The following is an 18,762-nucleotide window of genomic DNA, read 5'->3' as shown; positions in this document are numbered from 1 at the left end:
TAGTTACTTTATTTTATCGGTAATATGTAACTGTAACTAAATAATTCAGTTGAAAGTAATATGTAATGAGTTACTTTTAAGAATTGCCCAACACTGATAGTGGCCATGTCAAGCTCATAGGTCTCTCACACATCAAAGTGTACTTTAATACCTTGTTTAGATTATTACTTTTAATTCCTTGTTATATAAAAATAATTATGGCATAAGCGCTACACTATAGAGGATTATCAGTGAATATGTAATGTACTGAAAAGAAATTTACTTGTATATATTACACAAATTATGAACAAGACAAATTTTATTGACAAAGAGAGAGTATACATGTAGTGGTACTAATAATATAGACAATGTGTACAGCCCAATATGTATCCATTTCTTGTGTATTATTGTAGAATCAGCATACTCCACTGCACATTGCTGCTTTTAATGGTCGTATTGAAGTAGTGGAGTTGCTTATCAGATTGGGAGCAAATGTTAGTGCTGTTGGAAAGGTGAGTTAATATGGACCATAAGTTGCACGAACAATGTAGTGGCTAGTATTTCATATTTTTGTTGCAAGGTCCAATTATGTAGAAGAGCCTAAATTTTGCAATGTTCCAATGGTTCTGTTTGAGGATAAAAGTTTTTTCAACAACATTTACACCTAGGCTTCATTTTTATGTTGGCGCAATTTGAGCATACCTGTAATAAGATGCCTGAAGCATCAAACACTATGTTCCTTGATCCTTTCGATGCCTTATGGGATATTGCCTGTGAAAATTCCTGAAATTGGCACATTCTAATAGAACAGTCAGTAACTGTAACAGAGCAGCCATATAATTATTACTGTATGCACAAAGAGAACTATCGCTCAAACAAATATTCATTTTTTGGTATTCTTTAAATTTAAAATTAATAGTCTTATTATTCTTTTGTGCTCTAACTGTCAGATACATATCAGGTGTGGTTTAATCTAGCTATTTCACTACTGTACCTGGCACCTTGTAAAATTAAATATCCTCAGACAAACATATTATTTTTAATCAAAGTTTTGAATAAAATTAATGTTGATCCATAAATGTTTGATCCATAACGATTATTAGAGCTTGTTAAAGTTGATTCTTACAAAAATCTTTATCACTCTCAACAGTGGCTCTCAGACAAGAAATATTGAAATTCTGGTCTGCCATCTTCAATATCAGAACATTTTCAAACTAACTAATTTTTGAAGACCACACACCACCTTTTCACAGCTTGGCTGTTTTGAATTATGTACACTATACAGAAAGACATTTTTACTTCAATAATACCATACACCTTATGATGTACTGTACTGTATAGTGGCCATATTACAGTAAGTTCCTAGGTCCCCACACACATCAAAAGTATGCTTAAAACAATGTTTAGATTGTTACTCCTTGTTATATAAAAATTATTATGGCATAGGCTCTACACTATAGAGGATTATCAGTGAATACTTATATACGTAACTCTGAAAAAGAAAATTCCTTGTATTATGAACTAGATAAATTTATTGACAAATGGAATGTACATGTATACGTAGTGGTACTCATAAATATAGCAACTAGCCATACAATGTGTGCAGTCCAATAATTATGTATCCATATCACATTACTTGTGCATTATTGTAGAATCAGTGGACTCCACTGCACATTGCTACTGCTAATGATGGTGTTGAAGTAGTGGAGTTGCTTATCAGATTGGGAGCAGATATTAGTGCTGCTGATAAAGTGAGTTAATATGGACCATAAAACTAGTTGCACAAACAATTATAGTTTATATTTGTGATTGAAGTTTGAATGAAAATACAATAGAAGTCCAATTACCGTATGTAAAAGAGCTCAAACTTTGCAATGCTCCAAAAAGATCTGTTTAGGGATTTGAGTTCTCCAATAATGTTTACACCTAGGGTTCATTTTTTTATGTTGACACAATTGGAGCCTACCTGTCCTGAATCATCAAACACAATACGTCTTGATTCTTTAGGTGCCTTCTGTGATATTGCCTGTGAAAATGCCTGAAATTAGTACTTTCTAATAGAACAGTCAGTAACTGTAACAGAGCAGTCATATAATTATTGTTCTGTATGCACAAAGAGAATTATAGCTCAAACTAATAGTCGTTTTTGGTATTCTTTAGATTTAAAATGAATGGACTTATTATTCTTTGTGTGCTAACTGTGTTAATATCAGATATGTACATATCAGGTGTGGTTTAGTCAAGCTATTTCACTATTGTACCTACCACCTTGTAAAGTTAAAATTAATTTCCTCAGACAAAGGGTAGGTAGGTAGGTAAAAACAGTGGATCCAGGGACCAAGGACCCAGGACCAGAGGCCTGGGGACCCACGGGGATCCAACTCTTTATGGAGTTTTATACACTTCACAATATTCTATGCTTTTACTAGGTACTTCTGCAAATAGTCTTGCATGGCCAATCTGCTTTTTCCCCATCATGGTGTCTTGCATGATGTTTATCAATTATAAATTATAAGCTCCTCTGAAAGCTGACTGTATTATAGGCCACTCGCCTGCTGCACAATGAGCATACCAGCCTATTATGTCACCTAGCTACTAAACTTTGGAAACATTGTGCAAATGCACCACAATTTATGAAGTCTGGTTGTGGAACTGATGAGCTGAAACTTGCTTACCTAGTAATTGCTGAATATTTGTTTGCATAGTGTTTCTAAACTTCAGTGGCTAGGCGACATAATAGACTAGTATGTTCATTGTGCAGCAGGCGAGTGGTCTATAAATGCAGTCAGTTTCACACTGGTTTCAGACACTTTTTCAGAGGTGCTTACTGTATGGAGGGAAACTTTGGAGGAGAAAAAATTTGGCGAATTGAACAAAATAATTATCACTGTTGGTAAAATAAAATTTGGCAAATTGTTAGCAAAGTGCAAGTCCTATTTAATTAATTGGATTACTAATCACTATGCCTGAAGCAAGGATCTGGAGTGCCACACTTCTTTGGCGCCTGGATCAACTAAAAGTTAATACTATATAGACAGTAGATCTACACCCTCTGGAATAGTGAATATCATACTTGATACAGTAGCATTTGCTACTCGTCATGCCCGTTTTGAGGTGAGGCTTGAGGATCATGGATGCAGTAGCTGCCTAGTGAAGTAGTTGAGGTAGGCTTGGCTCTAGTTGATTCCTGACCCAGTAGCCCTTGGTCGAATAGAAAATTGTTTAGTTCGAGGCTTGGTTTGCTGTTTTCTTCACCAACAAATTGTTTGAAATGGAGAACATTTGGCAAATTCATGATTATTCACCAAATTTTCCAAATTTTAATGATACAAAAGTTTCCCTCCCTATGGTATATCTAATTGGTTTAAACATCATGTGAGACACTGTAACGGGGAAAAAGTGAATTGGCCATACAAGACTACTTGTACAAGTATAGAATATTGTGAAGTGCAAAACATCCCAAGAATAGTTGGATACTCATGGGTCCCCGGGTCCCCTGGTCCTGGTCCTTGATCCCCAGGTCCACTGTTTTTACCTACCCTCAGACTAAAGCACATCTTAAAATTAATCCAAATATTTGAATAGATATTTGATCCATAATTAGAGCTTATTTCCATTATGCTTTTGGGCAATGTTCAAAAATCAATTCTAGCTTTGTTGTCAATGTTATACCTTCAAAATTAAGATTATGGTGAAGTGTTGACAGTTTAATCAGTACTTCCTATATTGTTGAATTAGAGTAAGTGATTGCTCTACTAGTGTAGTTGATCTTATTTCTGTAAAGTTTAAAGTAATAATAAATTGATTTTTTAATGAAACGATGCTGCCATTTGGCATGAATGATGCATATTTCTCAATAAAATCCTTAAACGTGATTTAGTTATGCTGGTATATATATAATGCTTGATGCTTTTACCAGCCTATTATCATTGGTGTAATCAAGATTCATGGTAGTGAGTCGCGCAGCCAAGAAACTACAAAGTGCATGCCCATATAAAAGATGTGCGGCCACTATTGTGAGTTATTTACTTGTAGGGTCGGTTTTGCAATGTTAGTTCTGGATTATGCAGCATCTCTCAATAGATTTGTATTATGTTACATGTTTAAAAAATGTTTAGGAGTCATCACAGTTTTGCGACCCCGCTAAAGTAACAAAGTAGGCTTCGTTAAAATAAACAATAGGAGTATTTACACAATTTACACGTAATTTATTTCTCTACCTTAAGTTACACCTAGCGTCACGTTATACCTGTCAACATAGCTGTGTTTGTTTAGTCCATCTGGCACTGACATTATCTAATTCTGGTTTGTCCATACGCGTATTTTCTTTGATCAAACCTCTAATCTGTACAATTACTTTTAAAGACACGATGTTGACACAAACTCAAATGCCTGATAAACAAGTTGTGAAAGCGTGCAGAACTGTAAGTTCCTGCAGAAATCTTTTAGTTTCCAATCAGTCCCATTCCCCATGCAAGCATTAAAATTGCCAGATGTCTTATAAACAAGGTGTGAAGAGCGTTTATATTGCCAGGTGCCTTATAAACAACTGAAGGTGTGAAGAACAAAGTCACTAAGGAAAGGTCATAATCTTCAAATTCTTTATTTAATTTTTAATAGATTGACCATGCAAAGGTAAGGTGCATCAGTGGTGGAGGAAGTAGTTGATATGAGGGGGACTGACTGGAGTATAGAGTCTCTGGAAACAGGAGCTCTGGGGGGCACAGCCCCCCAGAAGCTATAGCCATTTTAGCTTTCACAATGTCTCAAAGTTCACCAAAATTAATTTATAGCGATTTTATAGGTACAATTTAAAGTATTTTAACTAAAATACCAACTTTTAGCCAAAACTATTTAATACAGACTATCTGCCAGTTAAAAACTTCCTTTGGCAAAGCTTTTAGCTGTTGACTACAGAGTTAATGAACATAATAGCATATATAAGCAGTACAAAACAGCCTATAGCCACCTGGAAACACTTGATACAGTGGTAAGGCACCAACTCTTAAATTAAGAGGTATCTGGTTTGATTCTCACTGTAGGAAACTTTTTCATTTTTTTTCTAAGCTACTGTTAGGAACACATTTTTATGAAGGCCTTGACTGCTCTATTAGGGTATTTGAGCATTCTATTAGAGTATATTGATCTTTATCACGGTTTTCAAGCCCCACTCCAAGAAAGATATTTCAGCGTGTTATCATTCTGGGGGGGACTTAAGAGCAAGAGGGGCTTCATCCCCCTAGCCCCCTTTCCGCAACCTATGTGTTGCATACAAAAGGCAACAAGCTTATAGGGGTTACCATCTACCACCTCTATGTAGTGTACACCATGCAGTTGTATTGTGGCTTTCATTAATCATTATGCACATGCCAAGGTGCAACAATATTTTGTAAGGGAATGTGGCTTGCTAGTAACTGTGTATGAGTTTCTGTTGTTTTTGTAATGGATTGCTGGAATGTGGTTCGTGGTTTGCTGGTGACTGTGTATATGAGCTGGGGTTGTTCCGCACAACTTGCATAATATTCAAATTTCACGGATAAGAAGGCCACAAAATCCATGAAATTTCTTGTCTTATGGTAAACTGACATGCAACAATGCTATTACAACATGACACACAACTTTAATCAACATCAAGACATTACTAACAAGTTGATGTTGTGCTACTTCTAAAAACCAGGCGCCATGCAGCTAGCTAACTCATCTGGAATAACTATAGACAGTATATACTACTATGAATTAACCAACTATGTATTACTACTTTACAATATGGTAGTTTGGGTTGTGCAATAATATAATTAGCTATTTCTCGTATTCATGAAATATTCGTAATTCATTCAATTACGTTGCTATGCACTGCCATAGATATTATCATAGATAATAGAGTAAAGGGATAGGAAACACAAGCGATTTCCGGTTTGATTTCCGTTACGCGTGACTTGAAAGGACAAGACAGTTTTGTGCTCAAGCATGGGAATTAGTGTTCCAAGCAGCGTAAATAGTAATCCAACAGACTACAGCAAGTATTTAGGCCTATGTGAGAGATTTTGGCGAGAGAATTCAGACATTAGATTTTGTAACAAAGCGTATCGCATTAACCGTGATTGTTACACGCTGTCATACTTTCGCTCATAGTACCTTCATGCCTCGTCGATACCGCTTCTTTTATAGCCGGTTCCACTTTCGAATCTTGTGGTAAGCTAGGCGTGTCATCAACACAGTCTTTTACCGTTGCGTTGTACTGCAAGGTGGTTTAAACTTTTGGTAAAAAATGGAAGATACTTAGTCGTTTCTTCAAGCAACAGTTCCTGTTTTGCTCCGATATTTCCTCTGGTTCCCTCTGTTAAATGGTAAGGAATAAGTTTATCACAGTTAAAAGGATAGAATATATTTACGAAGAAAGTTAAGTGGTTTAAAGTAATTTTTGGGCGGTTTTTTTCACTTTCAATCTCCTTTAATTTTGCGTATAACTTCCTTGAGGGTTGGTACCATCCTAGTTCCCTCGATTGCTTACTTGAGTTCACTGTAGCGAAGTTTCACAGTCGTTGGTTACAAAATTCTGTCGTTACAACAATTTGTTTCTCTTTGATACAAGCGCAGCAAGCGTAACGAGTATGTTCGTGACGTACTACACGGAATTCCAATAGAAATGTACGCATTTGTGACGTCACGTTATTGCGTTTCCTATCCCTTTTAAGTACTCTATTATCTATGATATTATATACTACGTAGTATATACTATCTATGGCACTGCTAAGGAAGCGTTTGTTAAATAAACCGCTTTTACCAACATATTATGCACCTATCAATGTTATCCCCCACCTCCCCCCTCCCGGGCATAGTGGGGGAAATGGTGGGGATTTGACTTTTTGAAAAATCAAATTCTCCACCCACTGGGGAACAACTAGTGGTCAAATCTCCATGTAGTATCGCTGGAATAAACTTTAGGAAACAGATCAATTCTCATAGCTCGCAAGCTAAAGCAAACGCCTAAAATTTCGAACGGTCAAATGCCCCACTAGTGGGGCAAAATTTCTGATCAAATCGGCGAAAATCCCCCACTAATCCCTTAGTAAGCCCGGGAGGGGGGTAGTGGGGCTTAACATTGATAGGTGCATTACGCACAAAACTATCTTCTAAACTGTTTTATAGTGTGACTAACGTGTTTTTTCCCACAAATTCTCTCGACAAAGCCTCAAAGCTGCTCTTCATTTTCGTTCGCGTACGTAAGGGATACGCCCCCTTTCAACTCGAAGCGATAGGCTATTCCTGGCAGTGTACGAGGCCTGCACCGTTGGTTTTCAGTTGCTAAATGCCTGAAAACTTCAAGGGGAAGGTAGTCTGAGGAAAGTCACCACACCCGTATTTCAGTCCGCCGAAAAGAAACCACCTCAGAGCAAAGTTCACCTGTGCAGAAGTTTAATACAGACTTCATTTCACTTTTACTTCTTACGTAAAAGCTGCTTTCACCTATATTAAACGATTTTGCTCACGTGGGTGCGTACGGACAAACATAGGTAGATAGATAGGTACACACACACACTTTTACGGAAACAATTACAGTAAACCAGGCGCACGCCCACAGCCGGCCTTCGGCCGGCTGTGGGCGTGCGCCTGGTTTAAAAATAGTTTAACACCAATGATAATTTCTTAGATGTCTGCATAATGACACAAGATTAAGTGAGACCTGTAAAAGAACAAGCAGGCACTAAACTTTACCTTAAATTAAACATACATGTAAGTAACCAGGAACATTGGTTGCAACACCAAAGACACTTGCTTGGATATCTGACAACACAATTGGCCTACAAAAATCAACAAGTGTGCATTAAATACAATATGCCTAAAATCTGGATACTGTATGTAAAGTACTGTATCTTTATAAGCACAACATGTAAATGACAGGGGGTGCCATCATAATAGTACCCTTGATCCAGAAATAATAAACAACTATATTCCTTAGTGCGTACATAGACCAACCTGGAAATTCACTACACCCTTGATGTCACTACACACATGTACAGTTGACAATTGAGAGCTATAAAAGGAATACACAAGATAATAGAATTCCTCTGTATGTAAACGTACCTGAAATTCATGACTTCATACCTGGTCCCAAGTTATGTATGTACTATAACCACATCCAACTGCTACTGCATACTATGACCAGATTACCTGTAAAAACTGACGGGCAGGCATTAAATACAACGCACCCAAAACATATGTCACTTTTTACACAAATAACACATTTGAGGATTTACAAGTTGGCCCAGCAGTGACCTTACTACACAGTGTCCTGATTAGACAGGCTTCACTGTACATTAATTTAGTTATTTAGACCAGTATGCAATGTGAATGGGTATTATTTTCTACAAGCATCATGTACATTGCCTTACTTCTTTCACCTACAGTTCCAGGACTTCTAAACTGGTAATACTGAAAGCTGTTTGGTCTGTATGAGTACACCCTTATCAACAATCCATCCATGAGATAATTCCAAGCCAGATAATACTGGTATTTGCTGTTATTCAAGTTGGTACCATCAGAAGTTTTCAGTTTGGTCTCACTGAATTTGCACTAGTCAGTGCAGATGTCTGACAGTCTAAAAACCAATCGCATACAAGCAGTTAATCAGTGTGAAGTGATGTGGCACTTTACATACTAACCTCATCTTTCGTCACTCCTCCTTTTATTACTGAACCTCCACTCCTCTTTTCGTTGCTGAACCTCCACGACAAGCTGAGTACATCAGTATTCTCAACTCTTTAATATCCATTTAATTTCTTCAAGCGGTATACATATTTTAGTTTCAAATCAGTTAAAGTGCGCTTCACCACTCCATTGAAATCCAGTTACAATATGACAAATGTTTATCATTTGTGTTTCCATCTCAAGACATGGACTACCATCAATAATTAATATAAACTGTGTATTGCATGTGTTCACTTGAGGTGTTACAGGGACTTTCCAAAATATTTCCCCTAAATAGGTCACATGATCATTGTCAGTCAGGTGGTACTTGTTCTTGCAGTAGTTATGGCTCTACAATGCGGTGTGCATACTTTATGAATTTTAGTGTTTAATTATTATTTGTACTTCTCTCTCAAGCCATGGACTGCCATCAATAATAGTATAAATCATGTATCACGTGTGTTCACTTTTCACTTGAGGTGTTACTATACAGGGACTTACCAAGAGATTTCTCCGAAGTATGTGACGTGATAATTGTCGGTCAAGTGGAAGTTATTTATTTCCATCAATTCACCATGAAGCTTGTGGTGTGAATCATTATGCACATACCATGGTACAATAAAGTTTGTAACAGATTGCTGGAATATGGTTCGTGGTTTACCAGTGACTGTGTATATGAGTTGGGGTTGTTCCACACAGCTTGCACAATATTCAATTTCATGGATGTCTGCATGACGACACAAAATTAAGTGAGACCTGTAAAAGAACAAGCAGGCACTGAACGTAACCTTAATTAAACACAAAATTAATGCAAATAACCTGGAACATCGGTCGCAACACCAAAGACACTTGCTTGGATATCCTCATGGTTTAACTGTGGAGTAACATGTACAATTAATGGGCTCTAAACAGAATGTACAACACAATTTTCTTTTCTGCAAGAACTTTTTAACACCAAGTAAGGGCATTACCAGCTCATCTACAAGTCTTAGAGCATTTCACAAGAGATGTGATATTAACTTGTTTTTATATCAAGTAGCGTAAGCAACCAATTATTGTCAGTAACCTATTATCGTCACAATACTTAAAATAAAACTGGCTGCGTTTACGGTAAAGATCTCGAAATTCGGATATCTTGCCTAGACAATGCAAGGTAAATCTAGATTATTTTCCATTCTTTTTCTACAAATATTCTCTTTTTTGTCCCTATAGGTGAAGTACATGGGCTAATACTGTGAAGCGATCTTATAAGATATGAAAGTTTAGATGGTTTGAACAAACAGAAAGAAGGCCATGTGGGAAGCCTCGAAGTAGATCCTCGCCAGCACCAATAGTCACCAATCTTTCAAAGAATCAAAGGATACAGACAGTAGAGCAATTTAACTCCACCTATAAAGTCGTGGAGGGTAGTAGGAATGGATTTAGTGCTGCATATGAGTGTGTTGTGTCAAGGATGACAATGCAAGACGGAATTTTGGAAGGGTAGTGAGGCATGGCAGCAATCCTGGACCCAGCCATACTTGAAGAGAGCAATATTTTAGTGGAAACAACCACAGTTGGTTATAACAGGAGCCAAAAGCTGGTTGTACATCTTGGATGGAGAGATATGCAAACGAAACAAAGCTTGTTAGCTACCAGCCAAAGAAAAAGATAGTAAAAGTACCTGCATGACTCAAGTAACACAGTGGGTGGATGCATATTAATTTAATGGGTGAAGAAAAATCTAGTAGAGAGTCACGGCAGTTACCAGCAGACAGTCGATTACTTCTTTTGATTTGCATTACCACAATCCAGCAGTTACGAGGTAAAGTAGCTGAGTAGCAATACCACAGAACTGTTCTCATTCAATAATAGATCCAGCCTTTGTTTAGATGTATTTCAAGTGCCACTAGAACAATTCGCCATTTGCTGAAAGAGATGTGATGTTTGATTTGTATGAACAAAATATGGAGCAAATATTAGCTATGTGTGTGTGCTAGCAATGGATTCATGAGCACTGTACTACACTAACATTATTAAGTTGCAGCTGATATGATAGCTAAGTTAAGTTCAGGGAACTTTTGTACCCATTTAAATGTATGTAGTGTGTATGTGCGTATGTAACAGTTTCACTTGAAAAATTACTCTTACCTGGTAATTGGTGCTAATGCTTTCAAATTACAGATAAAAAGGTTTAGAATGCGTACAGAACACCAGGATACTTTTGAATAATTTTTATCACTCACTGTAAGCAAGATATAGAGCACTACTGGTAACTGACAATAATTGATACAGTATACTGATTGCGGTGAAGATATTACGTTACGGCTGATGATAATACGTAAATCTTGTTTGCAATGAAATGCCCCTGGCTTCTAAACAAAATATGCTAGTCGCCTACAAAACTACACATAGTTAAAGGAGCCTATAACTTTATTTTTGGTCCAAGTCGGAGATCCGTGTGACTTTCGCTTCCAAAGTTACAGCGCTTCGTAATCTATATATATGACGATAATTGGTTGCTTACGCTACATGTGGTGTATGTGTGTGAACATGTATATAGTGTTTGAACATTTTTGTGTTTGTCTTGTGCTTGTACGTATATGATGTAAGCATGTGTTTGTATGTAGTGAAATAAAAATAATAGTATGATGTTTGTGATCTCTTTCATAACCCTCAGCAAAGCATCTTGCTCTACAAGTGGCAAACCAAGTGTCCTCAGGACACTACAGCCACTATGGCAGTGGCCATAGCAGGTTTTATTCATTGATAAGTACAGAATGATTGATATACTCCAATAGGACAGTCAGGAAATAAAATACTCTAATAGAACAGTCATTGAACAGTATAGTTGAATATTTACATCTCTGTCTGAAAGCACTCCCAGATCCCAGATGCAATCACAGAGTTGCTATTTAAAGATGGTGGCATTCTCCAAGATCACCTAGAAAAGCATGCTTTGTGCTTTACACACATCTTTGGTAACCCTGACTGTAGCCATTACTTGGCCTGCACAATAAATTGCAGTAATTTCCACTGGCCCTTGTCCTAATAAAAATTAACTGCTACTATAGGATTGTATGTTACATGCTCACCACTTATCAGCAGCTTTGTGTTTGGTTGCAACACCTCTACAAGGCAGAATTCATCATACATCCCCATGGATTGAACATCGAGTCTATAAATTATACAACTGACGAAAATTAGTGATATTGCCCAAAACACCTTTGCTGTAGAAAAAGGCATGTCCAAGAAAGTACAAGTATCTGTAACCCCATGTAAAAACAGATAAGCTGTAGAAAAACACTCCATGAAATTAACTGGTAACTGAAAGAGCTGATATAGAGCAGCCAAGAATCAATGTTACTACAACTGACTATGATTACCAAAGAATACCTCAGCTGTAAAACAGGCAAATAAAAGTAACAAACAGCTGATACCTGAAGTGGCCAAGAATAAAAGTTAAGTTGGTACACTAACTACAATTATTAATTTGTAAAATTGAATCTTTATCATTCAACTGTGTTCCATATCTTCACCATTGCTACATCCTAAATCAATTCTTTGTAACTCTAATAGGCTGGTAATTTGGCTGCCTTTTTTTCCCATTACACTGACTGTTGTAAAAAGCAGCCAAATTACCAGCCAATTAGAGTTACAAAGAATTAATTTACGATGTAGCAAGGGTGAATGTGTTCTTGCTCCAAAAATAACATCATAATAACAAAAAAATAACTAAATCATAATGGCCCCCAAATTGTAACACAAGAGCAAAAAAGTTTAGGCCCACTCCCAAAAATAATACCCCACAACAAAGATAGGCTAACCCCAACCACAAAACAGAGTATACAGAATGGCTCGCATAGATAACCATAACCCCTGGGAGCAAAACACTTAAAAGTAATAACAATTTTCCACCTTTTATCATAAGTTTATATATTAATTGCTAGTTTAGAAATATGAATTTAAAGGATTAAACAAAAAAAAGGGAAAATCCCTAACATATAAATAAGGAATACAAGCATTCCTAAAGTATACATTTCTTTTTGCCCCAAATCTCGTCCCCCCATTAAATAAAAAGAGGACTTTCCACAAACTATTCTATTATATAAATACTAGCACTGGTACCTGCCTTACGGTGCAGGACTGCTTACAATTAGTCATGCACTTTATGCTAAGTTTAATCTTGTGGCTATTTAGTGACAAAAATTTCTACACAGCATTGGAACCCAAGTATGAAAGATCACTTGCATTGTTTATACTTTAAACATAATATAATATGTGGTATATTGTGTATACCTATATAGAGTGTTTACCACACAAGTACAAATGGTGCTGGTAGTACCTGTCCTATTATGCACACTAAGTAATTATGTAAAATCCTTTAAAACACTGACAACAAAAGGCATGAAATTGTACATACCATTGTAGCATTGGTACTTGCTTCACAGTACTAGTGCAGCACTTGCCATACTGCGTATGTTACGTACTAAGGCCTATGTACAGAACCATATTTATATTAACTAAGCAATGGGAGTCAATCGGTGCCATTCATGTATATATATCTAATCAAAAACAGCCAAGCTGTAAAAAAAGGTGCGGCCCCCATAAAGGCCATGGTGAAAAAAGATGTGAAATCCAAGGTGGCGGCCAAGAAATGGCTGTGATGGTAGGTTAATGGTTACATTTTAATAACAACAATTCAGGTGAATTTGGTGCCAAGACCAAGCGGCACAAAATTCACCTGAATTGCCGTTATTAAAATGTAACCATTAACCTACCATCACAGCCATTTCTTGGCCGCCACCTTGGATTTCACATCTTTTTTCACTATGGCCTTTATGGGGGCCGCACCTTTTTTTACAGCTTGGCTGTTTTTGATTAGATATCACTTCTTTTTGTATTTGTATACTGCAAAGCCGGCCTATGGCTGGCTTTGGGGCTTTTTTAACCCATGTGTTTTTTTCTTTACCACAGGAAGAAGAAAAGAACTTAAAGAAGAATTTTAGTACTTCAATTATTTTTGATTTTATTAGTAATTATACAAATTATATACATATATTTATTACATGCTCATTATTCCCCACAGGATTTTTTTTTGCAGCTGATCTCTCTACTGGGTGACTTGAAATGTAGCTGAACTATATACAGGATGGTTTCTTTGTAGCTGAACTCTCTGTAACAGGTGATTTGTTTGCAGCTAAACTCTCTACATGGTGGTGTCTTTATAACCGAACTCTCTACATGATGGTTTCTTTGTAGCTGAACTCTCTATAAGGTGACTTCGTCTAGCTGAACTCTCTACAGGGTGATTTTTTTGTAGCTGAACTCTCTGCAGGATGATTTGTTTGCAGCTGAACTCTCTACATGATGGTTTCTTTGTAGCTGAACTCTCTACAAGGTGACTTCGTCCAGTTGATCTCTCTACGGGGTGATTTGTTTCTAGCTGAACTCTCTACAGGTGAATTGTTTGCAGCTAAACTCTCTACATGGTGGTTTCTTTGTAGCTGAACTCTCTACAAGGTAACTTCTTCTCTACAGGGTGATTTGTTGTAGTTGAATTCTCTACAAGGTGGTTTGTATGAGGCTGAACTCTCTACATGGCGGTTTCTTTGTAGCTGAACTCTCTACAGAGTGATTTGTTTGCAGCTGAACTCTCTACATGATGGTTTCTTTGTAACTGAACACTCTACAAGGTGACTTCTTCTAGCTAATCTTTCTACAGGGTGAATTGTTGTAGCTGAACTATCTACAAGGTAACTTCTTCTAGCTGATCTCTATACAGGGTGATTTGTTTGTAGTTGAATTCTGTACAGGTGGTTTCTTTGTAGCTGAACTCTGTACATGATGGTTTCTTTGTAGCTAAACTCTTTACAAGGTGACTTCTTCTAGCTGAACTCTCTACGGGGTAATTTCTTTGTAGCTGAACTCTCTATATGATGGTTTCTTTGTAAATGAACTCTCTACAAGGTGAATTCTTCTACCTGATCTCTCTACAGGGTGATTTGTTTGTAACTGAACTCTGTACAAGTGCGTTTTTGTGGGTGATCTCACTGCAGGTTGATTTGTTTGTAGCTGAACTCACTAAAGGGTGATTTTGCTTGTAGCTGAACTCCTTGCATTGTATCTAGTTTCTAGCTGATCTCTCTACAGGGTGATTTGTTTGTAGCTGATCTCTCTACAAGTTGATTTGTGTGTAGCTGATCTCTCTGCAGGTTGATTAATTTGCAGCCGATCTCTCTACAAGGTAATTTGTTTGTAGCTGAACTGTCTATAAAGTGATTTATTTGTAGCTGATCTCTCTGCAGGTTGATTTGTTTTAGCTGAACTCTCTTCAGGGTGATTTACTTGTAGCTGAACTCCTTACATTGTGACTAGTTTCTAGCTGATCTCTCTACAGGGTGATTTGTTTGTAGCTGATCTCTCTACAAGTTGATTTGTGTGTAGCTGATCTTTCTACTGGTTGATTTGTTTGTAGCCGATCTCTCTACAGGGTAATTTGTTTGTAGCTGAACTCTGTACAAGGTGCTTTTTTGTAGGTGATCTCGCTGCAGGTTGATTTGTTTGTAGCTGAACTCACTAAAGGGTGATTTGCTTGTAGCTGAACTCCTTACATTGTGTCCAGTTTTTAGCTGATCTCTGTACGGAGTGATTTGTTTGTAGCTGAACTCTCTATAAGGTGATTTATGTGTAGCTGAACTCCTTACATTGTGTGTAGTTTCTAGCTGATCTCTCTACAGGGTGATTTGTTTGTAATTGATCTCTCTACAAGTTGATTTGTGTGTAGCTGATCTCTCTGCAGGTTGATTTGTTTGTAGCCGATCTCTCTATAGGGTAATTTGTTTGTAGCTGAACTCTCTATAAGGTGATTTGTTTGTAGTTGATCTCTCTGCAGGTTGATTTGTTTTAGCTGAACTCTCTACAAGCTGATTTGTTTGTAGCCGATCTCTCTACATGGTAATTTGTTTGTAGCTGAACTCTCTACAAGTTGATTTGTGTGTAGCTGATCTCTCTGCAGGTTGATTTGTTTGTAGCCGATCTCTCTACAGGGCAATTTGTTTGTAGCTGATCTCTCTACAGGGTGATTTTTTTTGTAGCTGACCTCTCTTCAGGGTGATTTGTTTCTAGCTGATCTCTCTACAGGGTGATTTTTTGTAGCTGACCTCTCTTCAGGGTGATTTGTTTCTAGCTGATTGCTCTACAGGTTGATTTGTTTGTAGATGAACTCTCTACAGGGTAATTTGCTTGTAGCTGAACTCCTTACTTTGTGTCTAGTTTGTAGCTGATCTCTCTACAGGGTGATTTGTTTGTAGCTGAACTCCTTACATTGTGTGTAGTGTCTAGCTGATCTCTCTACAGGGTGATTTGTTTGTAGCTGATCTCTCTACAAGTTGATTTGTGTGTATATAGCTGATCTCTCTGCAGGTTGATTTGTTTGTAGCTGATCTCTCTACAGGTAATCTGTTTGTAGCTGAACTCTCTATAAGGTGATTTGTTTGTAGCTGATCTCTCTGCAGGTAGGGACCCGCCGATTATGCTGGCATAATTATGAGCATAATAGGTGTCTGAAAGCATTGAGCATAATGCTAGCATAATAGGTAGAATATTTGTGTAATAGTATGAATTCTTGCTTATCAAAATAGCTATCACAAAAAGATCGATATACTCTAATAGAACAGTCAGTAACTCTAATAGAACAATCATATAACTGACTGTTCTATTAGAGTATATCGATCTTTTCTGTGATATACATTTTGACAAGTAAGTTTGTGCTTCAGCCACTTATTATTTATCCATTAATTGGAAATTATTACTAGAGCATGGGAACTGAAGCATAAATAATTGGGCATAATTTGAGCATAATGGGTAAGTATTGAGCATATATTTAAGCATAATAGGTAAATTTTTGAGCAGTGCAGCATAGCATAATAGGTAAAATTATGAGCATAATCGGCGGGTCCCTATCTGCAGGTTGATTTGTTTTAGCTGAACTCTCTACAGGGTGATTGCTTGTAGCTGAACTCCTTACATTGTGTCTAGTTTCTAGCTGATGTCTCTACAGGGTGATTTTTTGTAGCTGAACTCTCTTCAGGGTGATTTGTTTCTAGCTGATCTCTCTACAGGTAGATTTGTGTTGATTTGTTCATTGCTGATCGCTCTAAAGGTAATTGATTTGTTGCAGTTGAACACCCTGCAAAGTGTTTTGTTTGTAGCTGATCACTCTAAAGGGTAATTTGTTTGTAGCTGAACTCTCTCCACAGTGACTTGTGTGTAGCTGAATTCTGTGTAACTGAATTCTCTAGAGAGTGACTTAATTGTAGCTGAATTCTCTACACAGTGCATGACTTGTTTATAGCTGAACTTTCTTCAGTGTGACTTGTAATGTTCTGAATCTCTATAGTGGTATATTTGCTTAACTCTCCACGTGGTGACTGTCTTCTTGCTGAACTGTCTATAAGATTAACTGTTTGCAGCTGAACTCCCTACACAATAACTTGTGATGTAATAAAATTCTATAATGGAGTAAATAAATTAGCCGAATGCTCTATTAGGGTGACTGTTCTATTAGAGTATCTCGATCTCGCATTTGCTACACGGAGTTGGCTTTCGAATCATAACTCAGTGGTTTGTAATCCGATTCTTCTGTACTACTGCAAGGACTTTCTATAAAGATTATTCCAGCTATACACCGATTTTCAGCTTATTGCTCTAAGCGGTTTTCCTAGTAGGCGTGAAAACTAATACTTTTTTATTCATAAAAATCGATCGCGTAATTGTGACACAGGTTGGGTTTTGTGTCATATCTCCGTGGTCTTTATCTCGATTCCTTTCAAACCACCAAAAGGCACTCCTACGATGGTTACTCCATCTACATAGCAATTTTCAACTCATTCCATGAAGCGGTTTACCCTGTAGGCGTGACAACAAATTGATCTTGTTTTACGCGAATAATCGGTCATAACTCCTGAACCATTCATCGGATTTGTACCAAGTTTGATGCTAGGATTCGCCTTTGGACTCCCTTTCTGTGTGCCAAATTTCAAGGCGATCGGAGTACGCGTTTGCTTGTTATAGCAATTTTTGCAAGTGTGCGAAAAGACGAAGAAGAAAAAAAAACGAAGAAAAAAAAACGAAACTTCGGCAGCTCGTATCTCGGAAATGGCTGGAGCGATTTCCTTCAAATTTGGAATGTAGACTCCCTTGGCTGGCGGGCAACTGTGTAGCAAATTTGGTTCCAATCAGATAAGTGATTACCGAGATACAAAGGTGTGAAAATGACGTTTTCTTTCTTCCTGTCAATATAGTCACGGTGTGGCGCGCCGACTTCTTGGGCCGCACGACACACTACCGTGTGTCTTGATATAGGTGATGCCACTTTTAAAGAATGTGAACTGTGTTTAGCTACGCTAAGCCTTATCCCACACGTTGATGCAAACTATAAATGCAGTGTTAGTAGTGTAATACAGGCTATACTTGTAATGGTAACATTTCAGATTCTACATGACATTTATAACTTACTGACTACAAAAATGAATGAATTTGTACATAATGCAGCATGTAGCATTGGTATACGGTTCCCAACAGCACTGGTACCTGTCCTATGGTGCAGGAGTTTGATGTTAGGCATTCATGTAAGGTGATAGATTGTTGTGACTGATACCTGTGTATTCCTTACATGCCATTAGTTACTCTATCAAATTCTGTACATATATACTTAATAATATATAATTGTAGTGGCCAGTACTGATGTCAGACAGCAACATGTGCTGCATCCTTTGGATTACCTTGAACTTTACAATTACTTAACTTAGCTAACAATAAGGTAAAACAAAAAATGGGCCAAAGCACTGAAGCAATTCGTGTTAGCCTACAAAACAATACTACCTTGTCATCACCTCAACACCTTCTTCAGTCAAGTATAAGCTGTATTGATTGCAAGTGCATAAACAATGTTGAAACAGGTAAGCAGGTGCCCAGTGAGAGAATAATGGTAGCTATGGCATATATGTGCAGTAAAGAACACATACATGTAACAGAAAAAAGGTGTAACTGAAAGGTTGAAAAGGTTGTTGAAGCAAAAAAAGTACAGTGTAACCAAAAAAGGTTGTTGAAGCA

The 18,762-nt window shown here is 37.3% G+C and overlaps 1 protein-coding gene across 3 annotated transcripts in view; it reads left to right on the top strand.

Annotated features, from left to right (window-relative positions):
• LOC136253268 (CARD- and ANK-domain containing inflammasome adapter protein-like) overlaps positions 1 to 18,762 on the top strand; it is a 77,992-nt gene that overhangs the window by 45,569 nt on the left and 13,661 nt on the right. For all 3 annotated transcript variants that reach the window (XM_066045904.1, XM_066045902.1, XM_066045903.1), the window contains exons 8-9: positions 393 to 491; positions 1,632 to 1,730. In XM_066045904.1, coding sequence (XP_065901976.1) covers positions 393 to 491; positions 1,632 to 1,730 — 198 coding nt within the window. The remainder of the gene's footprint in view (positions 1 to 392; positions 492 to 1,631; positions 1,731 to 18,762) is intronic.

Source organism: Dysidea avara, chromosome 4 (genome assembly GCF_963678975.1).
Source record: "Dysidea avara chromosome 4, odDysAvar1.4, whole genome shotgun sequence".
Taxonomy (NCBI): Eukaryota; Metazoa; Porifera; class Demospongiae; order Dictyoceratida; family Dysideidae; genus Dysidea; species Dysidea avara.
Note: the sequence above shows the minus strand (reverse complement) of the source record. Positions and strands in the feature narration are given on the sequence as shown.